This window comes from Nerophis ophidion, linkage group LG20, assembly GCF_033978795.1.
Source record: "Nerophis ophidion isolate RoL-2023_Sa linkage group LG20, RoL_Noph_v1.0, whole genome shotgun sequence".
Taxonomy (NCBI): domain Eukaryota; kingdom Metazoa; phylum Chordata; class Actinopteri; order Syngnathiformes; family Syngnathidae; genus Nerophis; species Nerophis ophidion.
In genome coordinates this window covers 20,335,035-20,356,599 of record NC_084630.1, presented here as the reverse complement: position 1 = coordinate 20,356,599, position 21,565 = coordinate 20,335,035, and the positions used below count along the sequence as shown (strand labels likewise).

Here is a 21,565-nt window from a genome sequence, read left to right as displayed (position 1 = left end):
TAGCACCACATGGGCTCAGGAACACTTTAGAAAACCACTGTCACTAAATACAGTTCATCGCTACATCTGTAAGTGCAAGTTAAAGCTCTACTATGCAAAGCGAAGGCCATTTATCAAAAACATCCAAAAATGGCGCCGGCTTCTCTGGGCCCGAGATCATATAAGATGGACTGATGCAAAGTGGAAAAGTGTTCGGTGGTCTGACAAATCCACATTTCAAATTATATTTAGATATATTCGACATCGTGTCTAAAGGGAAAGTGAACCATCCAGACTGTCATCGACGCAAAGTTCAAAAGCCAGCATCTGTGATGGTATGGGGGTGCATTAGTGCCCAAGGCATGGGTGACTTACACATCTGTGAAGGCACCATTAATGCTGAAAGGTATATACAGGTTTTGGAACAACATATGCTGCCATCTAAGCGTCGTCTTTTTCCAGGACGCCCCTGCTTATTTCAGCAAGACAATGCCAAGCCACATTCAGCATGTGTTAAAACAGCGTTGCTTCTTAAAAAAGAGCGCGGGTACTTTTCTGGCCCACCTGCAGTCCAGACCTGTCTCCCATGGAAAATATGTCGCGCATTATGAAGCGTAAAATACGACAGCAGCGACCCCGGACTGTTGAACGTTTGAAGCTCTACATAAAACAAGAATGGGAAAGAATTCCACTTTCAAAGCTTCAACAATTAGTTTCTTTAGTTCCCAAACGTTTATTGAGTGTTGTTAAAAGAAAAGGTGATGTAACACAGTGGTGAACATGCCCTTTCCCAACTACTTTGGCACATGTTGCAGCCATGAAATTCTAAGTTAATTATTATTTGCAAAAAAAAAAAAATAAAGTTGGCCCTGCAATGAGGTGGCGACTTGTCCAGGGTGTACGCCGCCTTCCGCCCGATTGTAGCTGAGATAGGCACCAGTGCCCACCGCGACCCCAAAGGGAATAAGCGGTAGAAAATGGATGGATGGAAAATAAAGGTAATGAGTTTGAACATCAAATATGTTGTCTTTGTAGTGCATTCAATTGAATATGGGTTGAAAATGATTTGCAAATCATTGTATTCTGTTTGTATTTACATCTAACACAATTTCCCAACTCACATGGAAACGGGGTTTGTACAACCACCACCATGCTTGACGTTAGGTATGGTATTCCTGGGATTAAAGCTCTCACCTTGACATAGAATGACAAACACATTTCGGGAGAACATCCGCTGCGTAACACAACATAAACGCAACAGGACAAACAACCAGAACCCCTTCCAGCACTAACTCTTCCAGGACGCTACAAAATACACCCCAAATATTGATACCAAAACTTGCAGCAGAGCCCATTCTGACTGCAAACGTGTGTTTGAAAATCCTCTCTTTTTGTTTGCATTGGAAGAAGGAACATGCATAGGGTAGAGGAAAGAAGGTAAAAAAAACAATGGTCTTTACTGTGAGTGCTGGTGGAGGAGGGCTGACCTCTGGTGGTGGGCAGCATGTCGGACAGGCCCTGCCACGCCGTCACCATTTCCGGATTCTTCTGGTCAGCAAAGTTCTTCCAAACACGCAAGGCGCCGTCGTCTGGGAAAAGAATCAAACGTCAACCAGTGTTCCACGTGACGTACTTTGAATAGAGTCGTGCTACCAAAGTCCTGCGGTCCCACATAAAACACGTCCACGCACCCTGGCTCAGAACTTATTACAGCCCATAAAAGTTGGGACTTGATTTACATTTAGCGGTCCACTCTCACTTTTAAACACTGGATATATATTTTCTAGGAGAACTAATGTCCTCGTCCATGTCCTTTGGAGCGCGGCTGATGGAGTCACATTACGCTTTGATGAGAGGGAATTTAAGTCATTAATCTCGGAGCTTTTATCAAACTTTCAGAAGGCCTGAGAGGAAATGCCGGCGTTGTTCTTACACTCGGCTCGCTGTGTCGTGCTCCACCTGCTACAGCCACTTCTGGCGCTCACTCACAGCTCTCATGCTACCACCTATTTCCCTGCTCCATCACATCAATCAATCAATCAATCAATCAAAGTGCACTTATACAGGCTCGTTGTGTCGTGCTCCACCTGCTACACCCGCTTCTGGCGCTCACTCACAGCTCTCATGCTACCACTTATTTCCCTGCTCCATCACTTCAATCAATCAATCAATCAATTAATGAATCAATCAATCAAAGTGTACTCATACAGCCCTTAATCACCAGTGTCTCAAAGGGACATCCTCGGCTCAGATCTCACATCAGGGCAAGGAAAAACTCAACCCAATGGGCGTAAAGAAAAACCTTGTAGGGGACCGCAGACCGGTAAAAGTTAAAGTAGCAATGATTGTCACTCACACACTCAGTGTGGTGATATTATTATCTGCCTTTGACCCATCACCCTTGTTCACCCCCTGGGAGGTGAGGGGAGCAGTGAGCAGCAGCGGGGGCCACGCCCGGGATTCATTTTTGCTGATTTAACCCTCAAATCACTCTCTCTCGTGGAATGGGGGGCACAAGTCCGGTGGTCGTGGATGAAGTGCTGACTGTCCAGAGTCGGGACCCAGGGTGGACCACTCACATGTGCATCTGTTGGGGATATCGCTGCACTGCTGACCTGTCTCCGCTCGGGCCGGTCCCCTGCTGGCTCTAGTATGGACTGGACTCTCACTATTATGTTAGATCTACTATGGACTGGAATCTCACTATTATGTTTGATCCATTGTGGACTGGACTCTCACACTATTATGTTAGATCCACTATGGTCTGGACTCTCTCACACTATAATGTTAGATCCCCTATGGACTGGACTCTCACTATTATGTTGGATCCACTATGGACTGGACTCTCACACTATTATGTTAGATCCACTATGGACTGGACTCTCTCACTATTATGTTAGATCCAATATGGACTGAACTCTCTCACTATTATGTTAGATCCACTATGGACTGGACTCTCTCACACTATAATGGTAGATCCCCTATGGACTGGACTCTCACTATTATGTTAGATCCACTATGGACCGGACTCTCACTATTATGTTAGATCCACTATGGACTGGACTCTCTCACACTATAATGTTAGATCCCCTATGGACTGGATTCTCACTATTATGTTAGATCCACTATGGACCGGACTCTCACTATTATGTTAGATCCCCTATGGACTGGACTCTCACTATTATGTTAGATCCACTATGGACTGGACTTTCACACTATTATGTTGGATCCACTATGGACTGGACTCTCAGTATTATTTTAGATCCACTATGGACTGGACTCTCACACTATTATGTTAGATCCACTATGGACTGGACTCTCACACTATTATGTTAGATCCACAATGGACTTGACTTTCACTATTATGTTAGATCCACCAAGGTCTAGACTCTTACTATTATGGTTAGATCCACTATGGACTGGACTTTCACTATTATGTTGGATTCACTATGGCCTGGACTCTCACTATTATGTTAGATCCACTATGGACTGGACTCTCACACTATTATGTTAGATCCACTATGGACTGAACTCTCACACTATTATGTTAGATCCACTATGGACTGGATTCTCACTATTATGTTAGATCCACTATGGACTGGACTCACACACTATTATGTTAGATCCACTATGGACTGGACTCTCACACTATTATGTTAGATCCACAATGGACTGGACTTTCACTATTATGTTAGATCCACTATGGACTGGACTCTCACACTATTATGTTAGATCCACAATGGACTGGACTTTCACTATTATGTTAGATCCACTATGGACTGGACTCTCTCACACTATTATGTTAGATCCACCATGGACTGGACTCTCACTATTATGTTAGATCCATCAAGGTCTAGACTCTTACTATTATGGTTAGATCCACTATGGACTGGACTTACACTATTATGTTGGATTCACTATGGCCTGGGCTCTCACACTATTATGTTAGATGCACTATGGACTGGACTGTCACTATTATGTTAGATCCACCATGGTCTGGACTCTCACAATATTATGTTAGATCAAATATGAACTGGACTCTCACACTATTATGTTAAAACCACTATGGACTGCACTCTGACTATTATGTTAGATCCACTATGGACTGGACTCTCACACTATTATGTTAAAACCACTATGGACTGCACTCTGACTATTATGTTAGATCCACTATGGACTGGACTTTCACTATTATGTTAGATCCACTATGGACTGGACTCTCACACCATTATGTTTGATCCACTATGGACTGGACTTTCTCACATTATGATGTTAGCTCCACTACGGACTGGACTCTCTCACACTATTATGTTAGATCCACTATGGACTGGACTCTCAAACTATTATGTTGGATCCACTATGGACTGGACTCCCACACTATTATGTTAGATCCACTATGGACTGGACTCTCACTATTATGTTAGATCCACTATGGACTGGACTCTCTCACTATTATGTTAGATCCCCTATGGACTGGACTCTCACTATTATGTTAGATCCACTATGGACTGGACTCTCACTATTATGTTAGATCCACTATGGACTGGACTTTCACACTATTATGTTAGATCCACGATGGACTGGACTCTCACTATTATGTTAGATCCACGATGGACTGAACTCTCACACTATTATGTTAGATCCACTATGGACTGGACTCTCACTATTATGTTAGATCCACTATGGACTGGACTCTCACTATTATGTTAGATCAACTATGGACTGGACTCTCACACTATTATGTTACATCCACTATGGACTGGACTTTCACACTATTATGTTGGATCCACTATGGGCTGGACTCTCACAATTATGTTAGATCCACTATGGACTGGACTCTCACTATTATGTTGGATCCACTACGGACTGGACTCTCACTATTATGTTAAATCCACTATGGACTGGACTCTCACTATTATGTTAAATCCACTATGGACTGGACTTTCACACTATTATGTTAGATCCACTATGGACTGGACTCTCACTATTAGGTTAGATCCACTATGGATTGGACTTTCACACTATTATGTTGGGTCCACTATGGACTGGACTCTCACTATTATGTTGAATCCACTATGGACTGGACTCACACTATTATGTTAGATCCACTATGGACTGGACACTCACTATTATGTTGGATCCACTATGGACTGGACTCTCACTATTATGTTAAATCCACTATGGACTGGACTTTCACACTATTATGTTAGATCCATTATGGACTGGACTCTCACTATTATGTTAGATCCACCATGGTCTGGACTCTCACAATATTATGTTAGATCCACCATGAACTGGACTCTCACTATTATGTAAAAACCACTATGGACTGCACTCTCACTATTATGTTAGATCCACTATGGACTGGACTCTCACTATTATGTTAGATTCACTATGGACTGGACTCTCACTATTATGTTAAATCCACTATGGACTGGACTTTCTCACATTATTATGTTAGATCCACTACGGACTGGACTGTCTCACGCTATTATGTTAGATCCACTATGGACTGGACTCTCACACTATTATGTTAGATCCACTATGGACTGGACTCTCACTATTATGTTAGATCCCCTATGGACTGGACTCTCACTATTATGTTAGATCCACTATGGACTGGACTCTCACTATTATGTTAGATCCACTATGGACTGGACTTTCACACCATTATGTTAGATCCACTATGGACTGGACTCTCACTATTATGTTAGATCCACAATGGACTGGACTCTCACTATTATGTTAGATCCACCAAGGTCTAGACTGTTACTATAATGGTTAGATCAACTATGGACTGGACTTTCACACCATTATGTTAGATCCACTATGGACTGGACTCTCAAACTATTATGTTAGATCCACTAAGGACTGAACTCTCACACTATTATGTTAGATCCACTATGGACTGGACTCTCACACTATTATGTTAGATCCACTATGGACTGGACTCTCACTATTATGTTAGATCCACCAAGGTCTAGACTGTTACTGTAATGGTTAGAGCAACTATGGACTGGACTTTCACTATTATGTTAGATCCACTATGGACTGGACTCTCACTATTATGTTAGATCAACTATGGACTGGACTCTCACACTATTATGTTAGATCCACTATGGACTGGACTTTCACACTATTATGTTAGATCCACTATGGACTGGACTCTCACTATTATGTTGGATCCATTATGGACTGGACTCTCACTATTATGTTGGATCCACTATGGACTGGACTCTCACTATATTATGTTAGATCCACTATGGACTGGACTCTCACTATTATGTTAGATCCACTATGGACTGGACTCTCACTATTATGTTAGATCCACTATGGACTGGACTCTCACTATTATGTTAGATCCACCATGGTCTAAACTTTCACTATTTAGTTATATCCACTATAGACTGGACTCTCACACTATTATGTTAGATCCACTATGGACTGGACTCTCACTACTATGTTAGATCCACTATGGACTGGACTCTCACTATTATGTTAGATCCACTATGGACTGGACTCTCACTATTATGTTGGATCCAATATGGACTGGACTTTGACAATATTATGTTAGATCCACTATGGACTGTACTCTCACTATATTATGTTAGATCCACTATGGACTGTACTCTCACTATATTATGTTAGATCCACTATGGACTGGACTCTCACTACTATGTTAGATCCACTATGGACTGGACTCTCGCTATTATGTTGAATCCACTATGGACTGGACTCACACTATTATGTTAGATCCACTATGGACTGGACACTCACTATTATGTTGGATCCACTATGGACTGGACTCTCACTATTATGTTAAATCCACTATGGACTGGACTTTCACACTATTATGTTAGATCCATTATGGACTGGACTCTCACTATTATGTTAGATCCACCATGGTCTGGACTCTCACAATATTATGTTAGATCCACCATGAACTGGACTCTCACTATTATGTAAAAACCACTATGGACTGCACTCTCACTATTATGTTAGATCCACTATGGACTGGACTCTCACTATTATGTTAGATTCACTATGGACTGGACTCTCACTATTACGTTAGAGCCCATATGGACTCGACTCTCACACTATTATGTTAAATCCACTATTGATCGGACTCTCACACTATTATGTTAGATCCACTATGGACTGGACTTTCTCACATTATTATGTTAGATCCACTACGGACTGGACTGTCTCACGCTATTATGTTAGATCCACTATGGACTGGACTCTCACACTATTATGTTAGATCCACTATGGACTGGACTCTCACTATTATGTTAGATCCCCTATGGACTGGACTCTCACTATTATGTTATATCCACTATGGACTGGACTCTCACTATTATGTTAGATCCACTATGGACTGGACTTTCACACCATTATGTTAGATCCACTATGGACTGGACTCTCACTATTATGTTAGATCCACAATGGACTGGACTCTCACTATTATGTTAGATCCACCAAGGTCTAGACTGTTACTATAATGGTTAGATCAACTATGGACTGGACTTTCACACCATTATGTTAGATCCACTATGGACTGGACTCTCAAACTATTATGTTAGATCCACTATGGACTGAACTCTCACACTATTATGTTAGATCCACTATGGACTGGACTCTCACACTATTATGTTAGATCCACTATGGACTGGACTCTCACTATTATGTTAGATCCACCAAGGTCTAGACTGTTACTGTAATGGTTAGAGCAACTATGGACTGGACTTTCACTATTATGTTAGATCCACTATGGACTGGACTCTCACTATTATGTTAGATCAACTATGGACTGGACTCTCACACTATTATGTTAGATCCACTATGGACTGGACTTTCACACTATTATGTTAGATCCACTATGGACTGGACTCTCACTATTATGTTGGATCCATTATGGACTGGACTCTCACTATTATGTTGGATCCACTATGGACTGGACTCTCACTATATTATGTTAGATCCACTATGGACTGGACTCTCACTATTATGTTAGATCCACTATGGACTGGACTGTCACTATATTATGTTAGATCCACTGTGGACTGGACTCTCACTATTATGTTAGATCCACCATGGTCTAAACTTTCACTATTTAGTTATATCCACTATAGACTGGACTCTCACACTATTATGTTAGATCCACTATGGACTGGACTCTCACTACTATGTTAGATCCACTATGGACTGGACTCTCACTATTATGTTAGATCCACTATGGACTGGACTCTCACTATTATGTTGGATCCAATATGGACTGGACTTTGACAATATTATGTTAGATCCACTATGGACTGTACTCTCACTATATTATGTTAGATCCACTATGGACTGTACTCTCACTATATTATGTTAGATCCACTATGGACTGGACTCTCACTACTATGTTAGATCCACTATGGACTGGACTCTCACTATTATGTTAGATCCACTATGGACTGGACTCTCACTATTATGTTAGATCCACTATGGACTGGACTTTGACAATATTATGTTAGATCCACTATGGACAGTACTATCACTATATTATGTTAGATCCACTATGGACTGGACTCTCACTATTATGTTAGATCCACCATGGTCTAAACTTTCACTATTAAGTTATATCCACTATAGACTGGACTCTCACACTATTATGTTAGACCCACTCGACGTCCATTGCATTCGGTCTCCTCTCAAAGAGGTTACCCACATCTGTGGTCCTCTCCAAGGTTTCTCGTTCTCACCGACGTCCCACTGGGTTGTGAGTTTTTCCTTGCCCTTATGTGGGCGCTGAACCGCGGCTGCCGTCGTGGCTTGTGCAGCCCTTTGAGACACTTGTGATTTAGGGCTACATAAACAAACATTGATTGATTGATGATAGTTCATGATATATCTAATTTTGCACATTTAAGCTGTTTTTTGAAATGAGAGGTTGTGTTAAACATGTCGTAACCTAAGGACTGCAACACAGCAACTTTGAGGATACCAGGCTTTGATACGAATGTCGACAAAAGGAGTGTGATCCTGCGTGTCCAAGAGCTACAGGAGCACACTTATATGATCAAAGCTGAGAGTTGGTGTGCTAAAGTATGCAATAATGCCAAACAAGTGATGTCACTACCTGTTGCGGTCAGCAGCAGCGAGCAGTCGTGTCCGTTCAAGTACTCCATCGCGGTGATGCGGGTGTAGCGAGGGTTGCCGTTGTAGAAGTAGTCCAGCCTCTCGCCTTTCTCCCAGTCCCAAAAGCTACGCCGGACAAGAAACAATCGGTCAATCTTACAGGTCAGAGCGTTCAGCATCGGGGTCGACTCGTGTTCAGTGCGTTTGCTTCGCCGACCAGATGCTGTCCTTGTCGGCCACGGCGATGCAGGTGTTGAACGGGTGGAACTTGACCACGGAGGGAACTCCGGGATTGCGATTGATGAATATTTGATCGTCGAGCCGAGAAACACCTGGAGGAGAACACAAATGACAAATGAGTTCCGAACTAAGCTAATTACAACAAGTACAAAGCTCGTTTTTATGTTAGTGCTGCAAGGGGTTCTGGATGTTTGTCCTGTTGCGTTTATGTTGTGTTACGGTGCACATGTTCTCCCAAAATGTGTTTGTCATTCTATGTCAACGTGAGAGCTTTAATCCCAGGAACACCATCCCTAACGTCAAGCATGGTGGTGGTGGTAGTACAAACCCCGTTTCCATATGAGTTGGGAAATTGTGTTAGATGTAAATATAAACAGAATACAATGATTTGCAAATCCTTTTCAACCCATATTCAGTTGAATATGCTACAAAGACAACATATTTGATGTTCAAACTCATAAACTTATAAAACGGGCTCTGCTGTAAGTTTTGGTATCAATCTTTGGGGTGTATTTTGTAGCGTCCTGGAAGAGTTATTGCTGCAAGGGGTTCTGGGTGTTTGTCCTGTTGCGTTTATGTCGTGTTACGCTGCGGATGTTCTCCCGAAATGTGTTTGTCATTCCATTTCAAGGTGAGGCCTTTAATCCCAGGAACACCATGCCTACCGTCAAGCATGGTGGTGGTAGTACAAACCCCGTTTCTATATGAGTTGGGAAATGGTGTTAGATGTAAATATAAACGGAATACAATGATTTGCAAATCATTTTCAACCCATATTCAGTTGAATGCATTACAAAAACAACATATTTGATGTTCAAACTCATAAACTTTATTTTCCATCAATCCATCCATATATCCATTTTCTACCGCTTATTCCCTTTGGGGTGGCGGGGGGCACTGGTGCCTATCTCAGCTACAATCGGGCGGACCCTGGACAAGTTCCCACCTCATTGCAGGGCCAACTTTATTTATTTGTTTTGCCAATAATAATTAACTTAGAATTTCATGGCTGCAACACGTGCAACATTCGCAAATCCTTATTCAATTGAATGCACTACAAAGACAAGATATTTAATGTTCAAACTCATAAACTTTATTTTTTTTTTTGCAAATAATAATTAACTTAGAATTTCATGGCTGCAACACGTGCCAAAGTAGTTGGGAAAGGGCATGTTCACGACTGTGTTACATCATCTTTTCTTTTAACAACACTCAATAAACGTTTGGGAACTGAGGAAACTAATTGTTGAAGCTTTGAAAGTGGAATTATTTCCCATTCTTGTTTTATGTAGAGCTTCAGTCGTTCAACAGTCGGGATTCTCCGCTGTCGTATATGGATGTTGTTGATAAATGGCTTTCGCTTTACATAGTAGAGCTTTAACTTGCACTTACAGATGTAGCGACAAACTGTATTTAGTGACAGTGGTTTTCTGAAGTGTGCCTGAGCCCATGTGGTGATATCCTTTAGAGATTGATGTCGGTTTTTGATACAGTGCCGTCTGAGGGATCGAAGGTCACGGTCATTCAATGTTGGTTTCCGGCCATGCCGCTTACATGGAGTGATTTCTCCAGATTCTCTGAACCTTTTGATGATATTATGGACCGTAGATGTTGAAATCCCTAAATTTCTTGCAATTACACTTTGAGAAACGTTGTTCTTAAACTGTTTGACTATTTGCTCACGCAGTTGTCGACAAAGGGGTGTACCTCGCCCCATCCTTTCTTGTGAAAGACTGAGCATTTTTCGGGAAGCTGTTTTTATACCCAATCATGGCACCCACCTGTTCCCAATTAGCCTGCACACCTATGGGATGTTCCACATAAGTGTTTGATGAGCTGTCCTCAACTTTATCAGTATTTATTGCCACCTTTCCCAACTTTTTTGTCACATGTTGCTGACATCAAATTCTAAAGTTAATGATTATTTGCAAAAAAAATAAATGTTTATCAGTTTTAACTTCAAATATGTTGTCTTTGTAGTGTATTCAACTGAATATGGGTTGAAAATGATATGCCAATCATTTTATTCCGTTTATATTTACATCTAACACTATTTCCCAACTCATATGGAAACCAGGTTTGTAATAAAGTACCATATTGAAACCAGAGTGTACCAGAAGAAAGACTTGAGGGAACATTACAAGAAAACAAACGGTCAGTTAAATAGTTAAATATGTATTTTATTAAAATTATCACAATTATTTGGTGAGATTTCTTCCTTTTTCATGCAAGATACAGTAAAAGACGAGAACACACCCTCTGCTGCGGCAAAACTGTGAAATCAATCACAGCATCCGGTTGATGAAGCGAGTCCAAGGTCACACAGACTTGTAAACAGACCCCGTCCACCATAAACTGGGAGATTCATGATTGGAATGAGAGAATGATGACTTTCAAAGAGGATATTAGAAACAAATTGGGAATTGGATATTCAATTTGACTGAATTCCACATCTTTTTACAGTGAGGACGACGTACAAACACATTGAAGGATGCTGGGACTATCTTGGTATTCAGTTTTCGGTAGAGATGTTCGATAATGGCTTTTTTGCCGATATTCCGATATTGTCCAACTCCTAATTACCGATTCCGATATCAACCGATACCGACACATACAGTGGTGGAATGAACACATTATTATGCCTCATTTTGTTGTGATGCCTGGCTGGATGCATTAAACAATGTAACAAGGTTATACGAAATATATCAACTCAAACTATGGGGAAAAAAATGGCAAAAGGGCACTGCCATATTTATTATTGAAGTCACAAAGTGCATTTTTTTTTATTTTTTAAACATGCCTCAAAACGGGGGTTGCATATAGTAGCGTCACGGAAAAGTTAGTGCTGCAAGGGGTTCTGGGTATTTTTTTCTGTTGTGTTACGGTCCCGAAATGTGTTTGTTGTTCTTGCTTGGTGTGGGTTCACGTTGTGGCGCATATTTGTAACAGTGTTATGACAGTTATACTGTTATATTGAATAAAAAAAACTAACTTGTGTCTTTTCAAACCTTACAGAAGATAATTTTTCTAGTACAACTATCAAAAATACTTATCTCTAGGCATTATTAGCCATTTTGCATGTGTTGTTTGGAAGTTATGTTTGAATACATTTTTATAGATTTTTTCGCAATATCTCAGGATTCTAAGAACAATATTGTCATATTGAGTAAAAAAAACTACTTTTTGCATTTGCAAGAATTAAAAAAGCATATGTTTCGAGCAAAACTCCCAAAAATGCATTATTTCAGTCATCATTAGCCATTTTCCATGTGTGGTGTAGGAGTTATGTTTAAGTAACTGTCATATAATCCTTTCATATTTATTTATTTTTAACATGCCTCAAAACAGCAGCTTGGAATTTGGGACGTGCTCTCCCTGAGAGAGCATGAGGAGGTTGAGATGGGCGGGGGGGGGGGGGGGGGGGGGGGGGGGGGTGTATATTGTAGCGTCCCGGAAGAGTTAGTGCTGCAAGGGTTTCCGGGTATTTGTTCTGTTGCGTTTTTGTTGTGTTACGGTGCGGATGTTCTACCGAAATGTGTTTGTCATTCTTGTTTGGTGTGGGTTCACATATTTGTAACAGTGTTAAAGTTGTTCATATGGCCACCCTCAGTGTGACCTGTATGGCTGATGACCAAGTATGCCTTGCATTCACTTGCGTGTGTGAAAAGCCATAGATATCATGTGATCGGTCCGGCACGCAAAGGCAGTGCCTTTAAGGTTTATTGGCGCTTTGTACTTCTCCCTACGTCCATACAGCGCCGTTTTAAAAAGTCATACATTTTAATTTTTGAAGCAGATAACGATAAATTCCGATATCACATTCTAAAGCATTTATTGGTCATCTCTAAAAGCAAGACTTGTAGAAATGATTGGAAAGTCAAGTTAGCCATGACATGATGTTCTTTACAAGTGTACGTAAACTTTTGACCGTGACTGTACATCCCAACGTTGTCTATATCAGGTTGTTTTGCATACAGAAATGTGTTACATGAGGCCCCTGCTCTGGCTATTTTTTAGAGCAGGGGTCACCAACGCGGTGCCCGCGGGCACCAGGTTGCCCGTAAGGACTAAAAATAGCTCAAATAGCAGCACTTACAAGTGAGCTGCCTCTATTTTAAAAAATGTGTATTTATTTGCTAGCAAGCTGGTCTCGCTTTGCTCGACATTTTTAATTCTAAGAGAGACAAAACTCAAATAGAATTTGAAAATTCCAAGAAAATATTTTAAAGACTTGGTCTTCACTTGTTTAAATAAATTCATTTATTTTTTTATTTTGCTTCTTATAACTTTTAGAAAGAACATTTTAGAGAAAAAATACAACCTTAAAAATGATTTTAGGATTTTTAAACACATATACCTTTTTACCTTTTAAATTCCTTCCTCTTCTTTCCATCCATCCATCCATCCATCATCTTCCGCTTATTCGAGGTCGGGTCGCGGGGGCAACAGCCTAAGCAGGGAAGCCCAGACTTCCCTCTCCCCAGCCACTTCGTCTAGCTCTTCCCGGGGGATCCCGAGGCGTTCCCAGGCCAGCCGGGAGACATAGTCTTCCTAACGTGTCCTGGGTCTTCCCCGTGGCCTCCTACCGGTTGGACGTGCTCTAAACACCTCCCTAGGGAGGCGTTCGGGTGGCATCCTGACCAGATGCCCGAACCACCTCATCTGGCTTTAAATCAATGTTCAAGTATTTTTCTTTTCATTTTAATATACAGAATAATAAATAAATTCTAATTTAATTCTTCATTTTAGCTCCTGTTTTTTCGACGAAGAATATTTGTGAAATATTTCTTCAAACGTATTATGTTTAAAATTCAGAAAAATTATTCTGGCAAATCTAGAAAATCTATAGCAGGGGTGTCAAACTCAAATACAGAGTGGGCCAAAATTTAAAACTGAACGAAGCCGCGGGCCGAGGTTGAACAAATTAATCCTTTAATAGGGACCCAAACAAGTTTTGTATTGAATATTGAACAAGTAAGGCTTATATAACTTTATAGTGACATGCAAAATCCAGTTTCAAATAATAATAATTAAAAAATATCAAAGTCATATCAAATAAAATAAAAATACAAACTGAATTCCTCTTTTCGGCGGCGGGTTTGAGTTGGGGCGAGGTTTGGTGGTAGCGGGGGTGTATATTGTAGCGTCCCGGAAGAGTTAGTGATGCAAGGGGTTCTGGGTATTTGTTCGGTTGTGTTTATGTTGTGTTACGGTGCGGATGTTCTCCCGAAATGTGTTTGTCATTCTTGTTTGCTGTGGGTTCACTGTGTGGCGTATATTTGTAACAGTGTTAAAGTTGTTTATACGGCCACCCTCAGTGTGACCTGTATGGCTGTTGACCAAGTATGCCTTGCATTCACTTGAGTGAGTGTATGAGCCGCATATATTATGTGAGTGGGCCGGCACGCTGTTTGTATGGAGGAAAAGCGGACGTGGCGACATGTAGAGAACGCCAAAGGCAGTGCTTTTATGGCCCGCCCCCAATATTATTGTCCAGCTGGAATTCGGGAGAAATTCGGGAGGGGCACTGAACTTCGGGAGTCTCCCGGGAAAATCGGGAGGGTTGACGAGTATGAGTATTAGCGGTGAATGCGGTGTTACAGCGGCGGGCCAGCTCTAATGTTAATTAGATATTGCCTCAAGGGCCAAATGAAATTACACGGCGGGCCAAATTTGACCCGCGGGCCAGACTTTGACACCCATGATCTAAAGAATCAAATTTAAATCTTATTTCAAAGTCTTTGAATGTCTTTTAAAATTTTTGTTCTGGAACATCTAGAAGAAATAATGATTTGTCTTTGTTAGAAATATAGCTTGGTCCAATTTGTTACATATTCTAACAAAGTGCAGATTGGATTTTAACCTATTTAAAACATGTCATCAAAAATATATATTTATTGTGAGAAATCATTAAGATGATCAGTGTTTCCACAAAGATAAATATCATTAATTATTAATAATAACAGAGTTAGAGGTAAATTGAGCAAATTGGCTATTTCTGGCAATGTAAGTGTGTATCAAACTGGTAGCCCATTGCATTAATCAGTACCCAAGAAGTAGCTCTTGCTTTCAAAAAGGTTGGTGACCCCTGCTTTAGACTGTATTTTTCAGAGGTGTATTTATGTGAGGCTTAAAGCAAATATCTCACCATGTTTTTCGTTAAGGTCCCCGGGAAAAAAAGGCGGCGGTACACGTTTTGCGCTCCAACAAGTTAGAGAGGCAGGGTTTCAGGGAGGATTAACGCGCTAACGGAGGTAACGACTCACCAGCGGCGAGTCTCGTGTTGTTATAGCAACAACATATTTTTGCCTGTCCTCTGCAATCTGAGTGCACTCTGGACGCTTTTATAAAAAGATGAGGAAGAATGAAAAAAAAAAAAAATTATATATATATAACATGATGAATTCATCCTAGAATGTTGTAATGTGCTTTTGCATTAATCCATCCATTTTCTACAGCTTATTCCCTTTTGGGATCGCGGGTGGCGTTGGCGCCTGTCTCAGCTACAATCAGGCGGAAGGCGGGGTACACCCTGGACAAGTCGCCACCTTAACGTAGGATTAATTATAAAAGTGAGAGTGGAAGGAATGGGGGAATTGATACAGTTTGTTCGTTACAGATTATAACAATGTAGGTCAACATATGCTAGGTAAGGGGTCTAAAACCCCAAATGTTGAAAAAATAAAAAGAATAAAAAAAATATCGGTCTGGAGGCTGCAAAAAATTAAAAGTGTTTTAATGAAGGCAACACATGATGCAAGTGTCTATAATAATGACAAAAGTATTTGGCCACCTGCCTTGACTCACATATGAAGTTGAAGTGCCATCCCGTTCTTAACCCATCGGGTTCAATATGATGCGTGTCCACTAGAGATGCGCGGATAGGCAATTATATCATCCGCAACCGCATCACTAAAGTCGTCATCCACCCGCACCAACATTGTATCAAAACCGCAACCGCCCGCCCGTCGTTATATATCTGGGGTCGCCGGATATATAACAGAGTACACTGCAAAAAGTCGGTGTTCAAAAATAAGAAAACATTAAAGCTGCAAGCAGCGTTGGTCGGGTCCGCCTTTGGCCGCTGCCAAGCCCTGGTCTAAGTCAGACCAACATAGATGTTTTTATTTCTTGTCTCTATGACATTTCTAACAGAAGTTACATGCAGTTTTGTCTGGGTTTTTTCATAGGGAGCGCTAGAGTGCAATTTTGATTTTTAGGGTTTGGTTTTTTATTAGATGGCAATTTTTGCCAGTCCTGATGTGTGTGTAAAATTTGCTGAGTTTTAAAGCATGGTAAGGGAATCAAATTACAGATCGGCGTTTCTGGATGTTGTTGATAAATGGCTTTCGCTTTGTATAGTATTGCTTTAACTTGCACTTTGAAGCATTTTAAAGGGGTCAAATTACAGCTCAGAGAGGCAAAAATTACATTTTTCAGGTAACTTTGCGCAGGGGTTCTTTGAAGCCGCGTAAAATAAAAACCGGAGCAGTAATCAAAACTCTGTTCAATACTTTTAATCAAAAGGGTTCAATCTCTCTCCTGTGCGAGTTTGAAGCCGAAACGACAAACGCGCTCGGAGGATAATAACTTTTGAAAAAAGGTGACGGGTGTTTACAAAACTTTTATTTTGAAGGGGTAATTTTTAACTTCCTGTTGATTTTTGCTGAAGGATGTCAATTTTAAAATGTAAGTCTAAGTGAGACCTACATAGAAGTTTTTGTTTCATGTCTTTCCGGCATTCCTACCGGAAGTTACAAGCAGTTTTGTCTGTGTTTTCTTCCTAGAAGCAGTTTTTTCTGTGTTTTATTCAAAAATTGCGCAAGAGCGCAATTTTGAGGTTTTTTTTTTTTTTTTCATTAGATCGCAATTTCTGCAAGTCCTGATGTGTGTGCCAAGTTTGGTGAGTTTTGAAGCATTTTAAGGGGGTCAAATTACAGCTGAAAGAAGCAAAAAATGCATTTTTTGCGAAAATTTTGTTTTGAAGGGGTTTTTGCCAACTTCCTGTTGATTTTAGGTATAGAAGTTTCTAATGGGGAATCTAGGTCTAAGTCAGTCCTACATAGAGGTTTTTGTTTCATGTCTCTACGGCATTCCTAACGGAAGTTACAAGCAGTCTGTTTTTCTTTCCTTCATAGGGGGCGCTAGCGCGCAATTTTGATTTTTCTGGTTTGGCTGCCTAATAAGTTGGGAAGGCATGGCAGATCGATGTGTGTGTCAAATTTGGTGAGTTTTGACGCATGTTAAGGGGGTCAAATTACAGCGCGTAGGTGCGGAATTAAGAAAGAAAGAAAGAATAATAAAACGCACCAGTTTCAATAGGGTCCTTGGCCCATTGCAAAGGACTCCTTTGTGGTTGGTGCTAGTGGGGTGTATAATATAGTCAGGAATAGTCATGGATACAAAGGATTCTGGGTATTTGTTGTGTTGCGTTTATGTGAGGATGTTCTCCAGAAATGTGTTGGTCATTTTCGTTTGGTGTGGCTTCACAGTGTGGCGCATATTAGTAAGAGTGTTACATTTGTTTATATCACAACCATCAGTGTACTCTGTGTCACCCAGTATGCCTTGCAGTCGTGTTCGTGTGTCTGCGGAAGCCGCACACAACATTATGCTGAACTGGCAAGCAGTTTGTACATGTTCTAGAAGGCGTTAAAGTCAAAGGCTTCATAGCACGCCCTCATTCTTGTAGTCTGGATGACCGTCAGCAGATATTTGCGAGTATGTTTGCGGCTCCTATTGTCTTTTTTACTTCGAGACAAGGGTCAAAACGGTCAAAAAGTCATACATTTGACTTTTTAAAACCGATACCGATAATTTCCGGTATTACATTTTAAAGCATCTATCGGCCGATTATATCGGCAGTCCGATATTATCAGACACCTCTAATTAGCTGAGTAGCATATTGATGCATTTCTAAATTCCTTGCCTGCTATGTGGTGGCGACTTGTCCAGGGTGTATCCCACCTTCCGCCCGACTGTAGCTGATATGTGGTCCTTGCATTGACCACATATGTTATGTTTGCTGGTGACGTGCGTCAGTATTGCAGCATGAAAAGGGTCACTCAAGTTTTTTTCAGATATGTAAATTATTTTTGACACCTCCTTTCCTTCCCCCGTCCTCCTCAAACTGCTCTCATCTTATTTCTCCGAAGGGGGAATAAACTGAATGAGGGCAGCCCTTTTTTTCACTTCCTGCAAAGGAAAGCGAGGAGAAGAATGATTTCTGGCCGGTATTCACGAAAAGAAGCCCCGGTGACCCTCGGCCGTGACGCAAATTCACTTTTTTAAAGCGTTGAAGACACGGCTGTGACGTCGGCGGTGTTAGCTATTCTGTTTGAGAACGCTCCCACATCACCGGGAGAGGAGTGTGTGCGTGAAGGCCAGTTCTGTGACTCATGCTGGGGATCGTGTCCGTTAGACACTTTCCATAACAATCAATCATGGCTGGCAATGACGATCACGGGGCCGATCATTTCAAAATAAGAACAGTTTGAAAACTGTTTTGAGGTTTCGGGCACTCATCTATTTTCACTTTATTTTGGAAAGCAAGGATGCAAATGTACAGAACACTGCCCAATAATAAGTAGCAATACAGTGGGGCAAAAAAGTATATAGTCAGACACCGATTGTGCAAATTCTCCCACTTAAAATGATGACAGAGGTCTGTAATTTTCATCATAGGTACACTTCAACTGTGAGAGACAGAATGTGAAAAAAAATCCAGGAATTCACATCGTAGGATTTTTTAAAAATGTATTTGTAAATTATGGTGGAAAATAAGTATTTGGTCAACCACTGATGGAAGGAGGTTTTGACTCAAAATCTCACGATACATGGCCCCATTCATTCTTTCCTTAACACGGATCAATCGTCCTGTCCCCTTAGCAGAAAAACAGCCCCAAAGAATTATGTTTCCACCCCCATGCTTCACAGTAGGTTTGGTGTTCTTGGGATGCAACTCAGTATTCTTCTTCCTCCAAACAGAACGAGTTGAGTTTATACCAAAATGGATACATGGATTATACAGCAGAGGATTGGGAGAATGTCATGTGGTCAGATGAAACCAAAATAGAACGTTTTGGTATAAACTCAACTCGTCGTGTTTGGAGGAAGAAGAATACTGAGTTGCATCCCAATAACACCATACCTACTGTGAAGCATGGGGGTGGAAACATCATGCTTTGGGGCTGTTTTTCTGCTAAGGGGACAGGACGATTGATCCGTGTTAATGAAAGAATGAATGGGGCCATGTATCGTGAGATTTTGAGCCAAAACCGCCTTCCATCAATGGTTGACGAAATACTTATTTTCCACCATAATTTACAAATACATTCTTTAAAATTCCTACAATGTGAATTCCTGGATTTTTTTTTTTTCACATTCCGTCTCTCACAGTTGAAGTGTACCTATGATGAAAATTACAGACCTCTGTCATCATTTTAAGTGGGAGAACTTGCACAATCGCTGGCTGACTAAATACGTTTTTGCCCCACTGTACTTGAATGGACGGATTTTGGCGGTTCTTGAACTCACCATAGTGTGGACTCTGAAGCAACAGTTTGTTTACATGTAAAATCTTACACACCTTCTTTGTCTCATTTTGTCCGTTAAACGTTTTATACTGTGTGCGAATGCACAAAGGTGCGCTTTGTTAGAACTATAAAGTACAGGCCAAAAGTTTGGACACAACTCCTCATTCAAAGTGGTTTCTTTATTTTCATGACTATTTACATTGTACTGTAATGTATGTATATATATATATATATATATATATATATATATATATATATATATATATATATATATATATATATCTTGATTGGATTATCCAGAGAATAGTGCTCGATACCGTGGTAGAGCGCAATATGTAGGTGTGGGAAAAATCACAAAACTACTTCATCTCTACAGATCTGTTTCATGAGGGGTTCCCTCAATCATTAGGAGATTTTAATGGAAGCATTCACATACAATGGTTTATATAGGGCACAGAGTGGGTGGGTACAGACAGGCGTAGGGTGTGGTGATTGGCTCATGTGTTACCTGGATGGTGTTTCCATCTGTGGCGGCATGTTGAAATGATTTCACTGCACTTGTTGAGGGATGACAGGTCTGGATGATATATAATAAACATTTTCTCTTTTAAGCATAGGTTGCATCTTTTATTACCACTGTTGTAAGGTGTGCTGGATGCAAGAATTTGCCATGTTATTGAATATTTAACATTATTGTCTTTGAGGTTCCAAATGTGCTTGCTGAGTTCTGTAGAATTCCGCAAAGTCTCGTTTCTAAAGGAGGCCTTGTGATTATTCCATCTGGTTTTAAACACTCCTTCGGTTAATCCTACGTACGTGTCGGATGTGCTAATGTCCTTGCGTGTTACCTTTGCTTGGTAAACGACTTATGTTTGTAAGCACCCCCTGTTGAGAGGGCAATCAGGTTTCTTGCGACCATAAACCATTGTATGTGAACGCTTCCTTTAAAATCTCCTGATGATTGAGGGAACCCCTCATGAAACAGTTCTGTAGAGATGAAGTAGTCTTGTGATTTTTCCCACACATACATACATATATATATATATATATATATATATATACTTTTTATATATATATATATATATATATACTTTATATATATACTTTATATATATATATATATATATATATATATATATACTTATATATATATATATATATATATATATATATATATATATACACACACACACACACACACACACACACACATATATATATAATATGCATATATAAATATTAGGGTTGCAAATCTTTGGGTGTCCCACGATTCAATTCAATATCGATTCTTGGGGTCACGATTCGATAATATATCGATTTTTTCGATTCAACGCGATTTTCGATTAAAAAACGATATTTTGTCGATTCAAAAGGATTCTGTATTCATTCAATACATAGGATTTCAGCAGGATCCACCCCAGTCTGCTGACATGCTAGCAAAGTAGTAGATTTTTGTAAAAGCTTTTATAATTGTAAAGGACAATGTTTTATTAACTGATTGCAATAATGTAAATGTGTTTTAACTATTAAACCAGGGATCGGGAACCTTTTTGGCTGAGAGAGCCATTTAAGCCAAATGTTTTAAAATGTATTTCCGTGAGAGCCATATACTATTTTTTTAACCCTGAATACAACTAAATGTCTACATTAAGTAAGACCAACATTTATAGAGTATAATATGTCACAAACTC

At 40.3% G+C, this 21,565-nt stretch overlaps 1 protein-coding gene across 4 annotated transcripts in view; it reads right to left on the bottom strand.

The window, feature by feature from the left end:
- Positions 1 to 21,565, bottom strand: part of rptor (regulatory associated protein of MTOR, complex 1) — a 480,971-nt gene that overhangs the window by 67,471 nt on the left and 391,935 nt on the right. For 2 of the 4 annotated variants that reach the window (XM_061880673.1, XM_061880675.1), the window contains exons 27-29: positions 9,317 to 9,431; positions 9,101 to 9,225; positions 1,440 to 1,568 (exon numbers count right to left, since the gene is read on the bottom strand). In XM_061880673.1, coding sequence (XP_061736657.1) covers positions 1,440 to 1,568; positions 9,101 to 9,225; positions 9,317 to 9,431 — 369 coding nt within the window. The remainder of the gene's footprint in view (positions 1 to 1,439; positions 1,569 to 9,100; positions 9,226 to 9,316; positions 9,432 to 21,565) is intronic. The other 2 variants (XM_061880674.1, XM_061880677.1) reach the window with 1 other exon arrangement.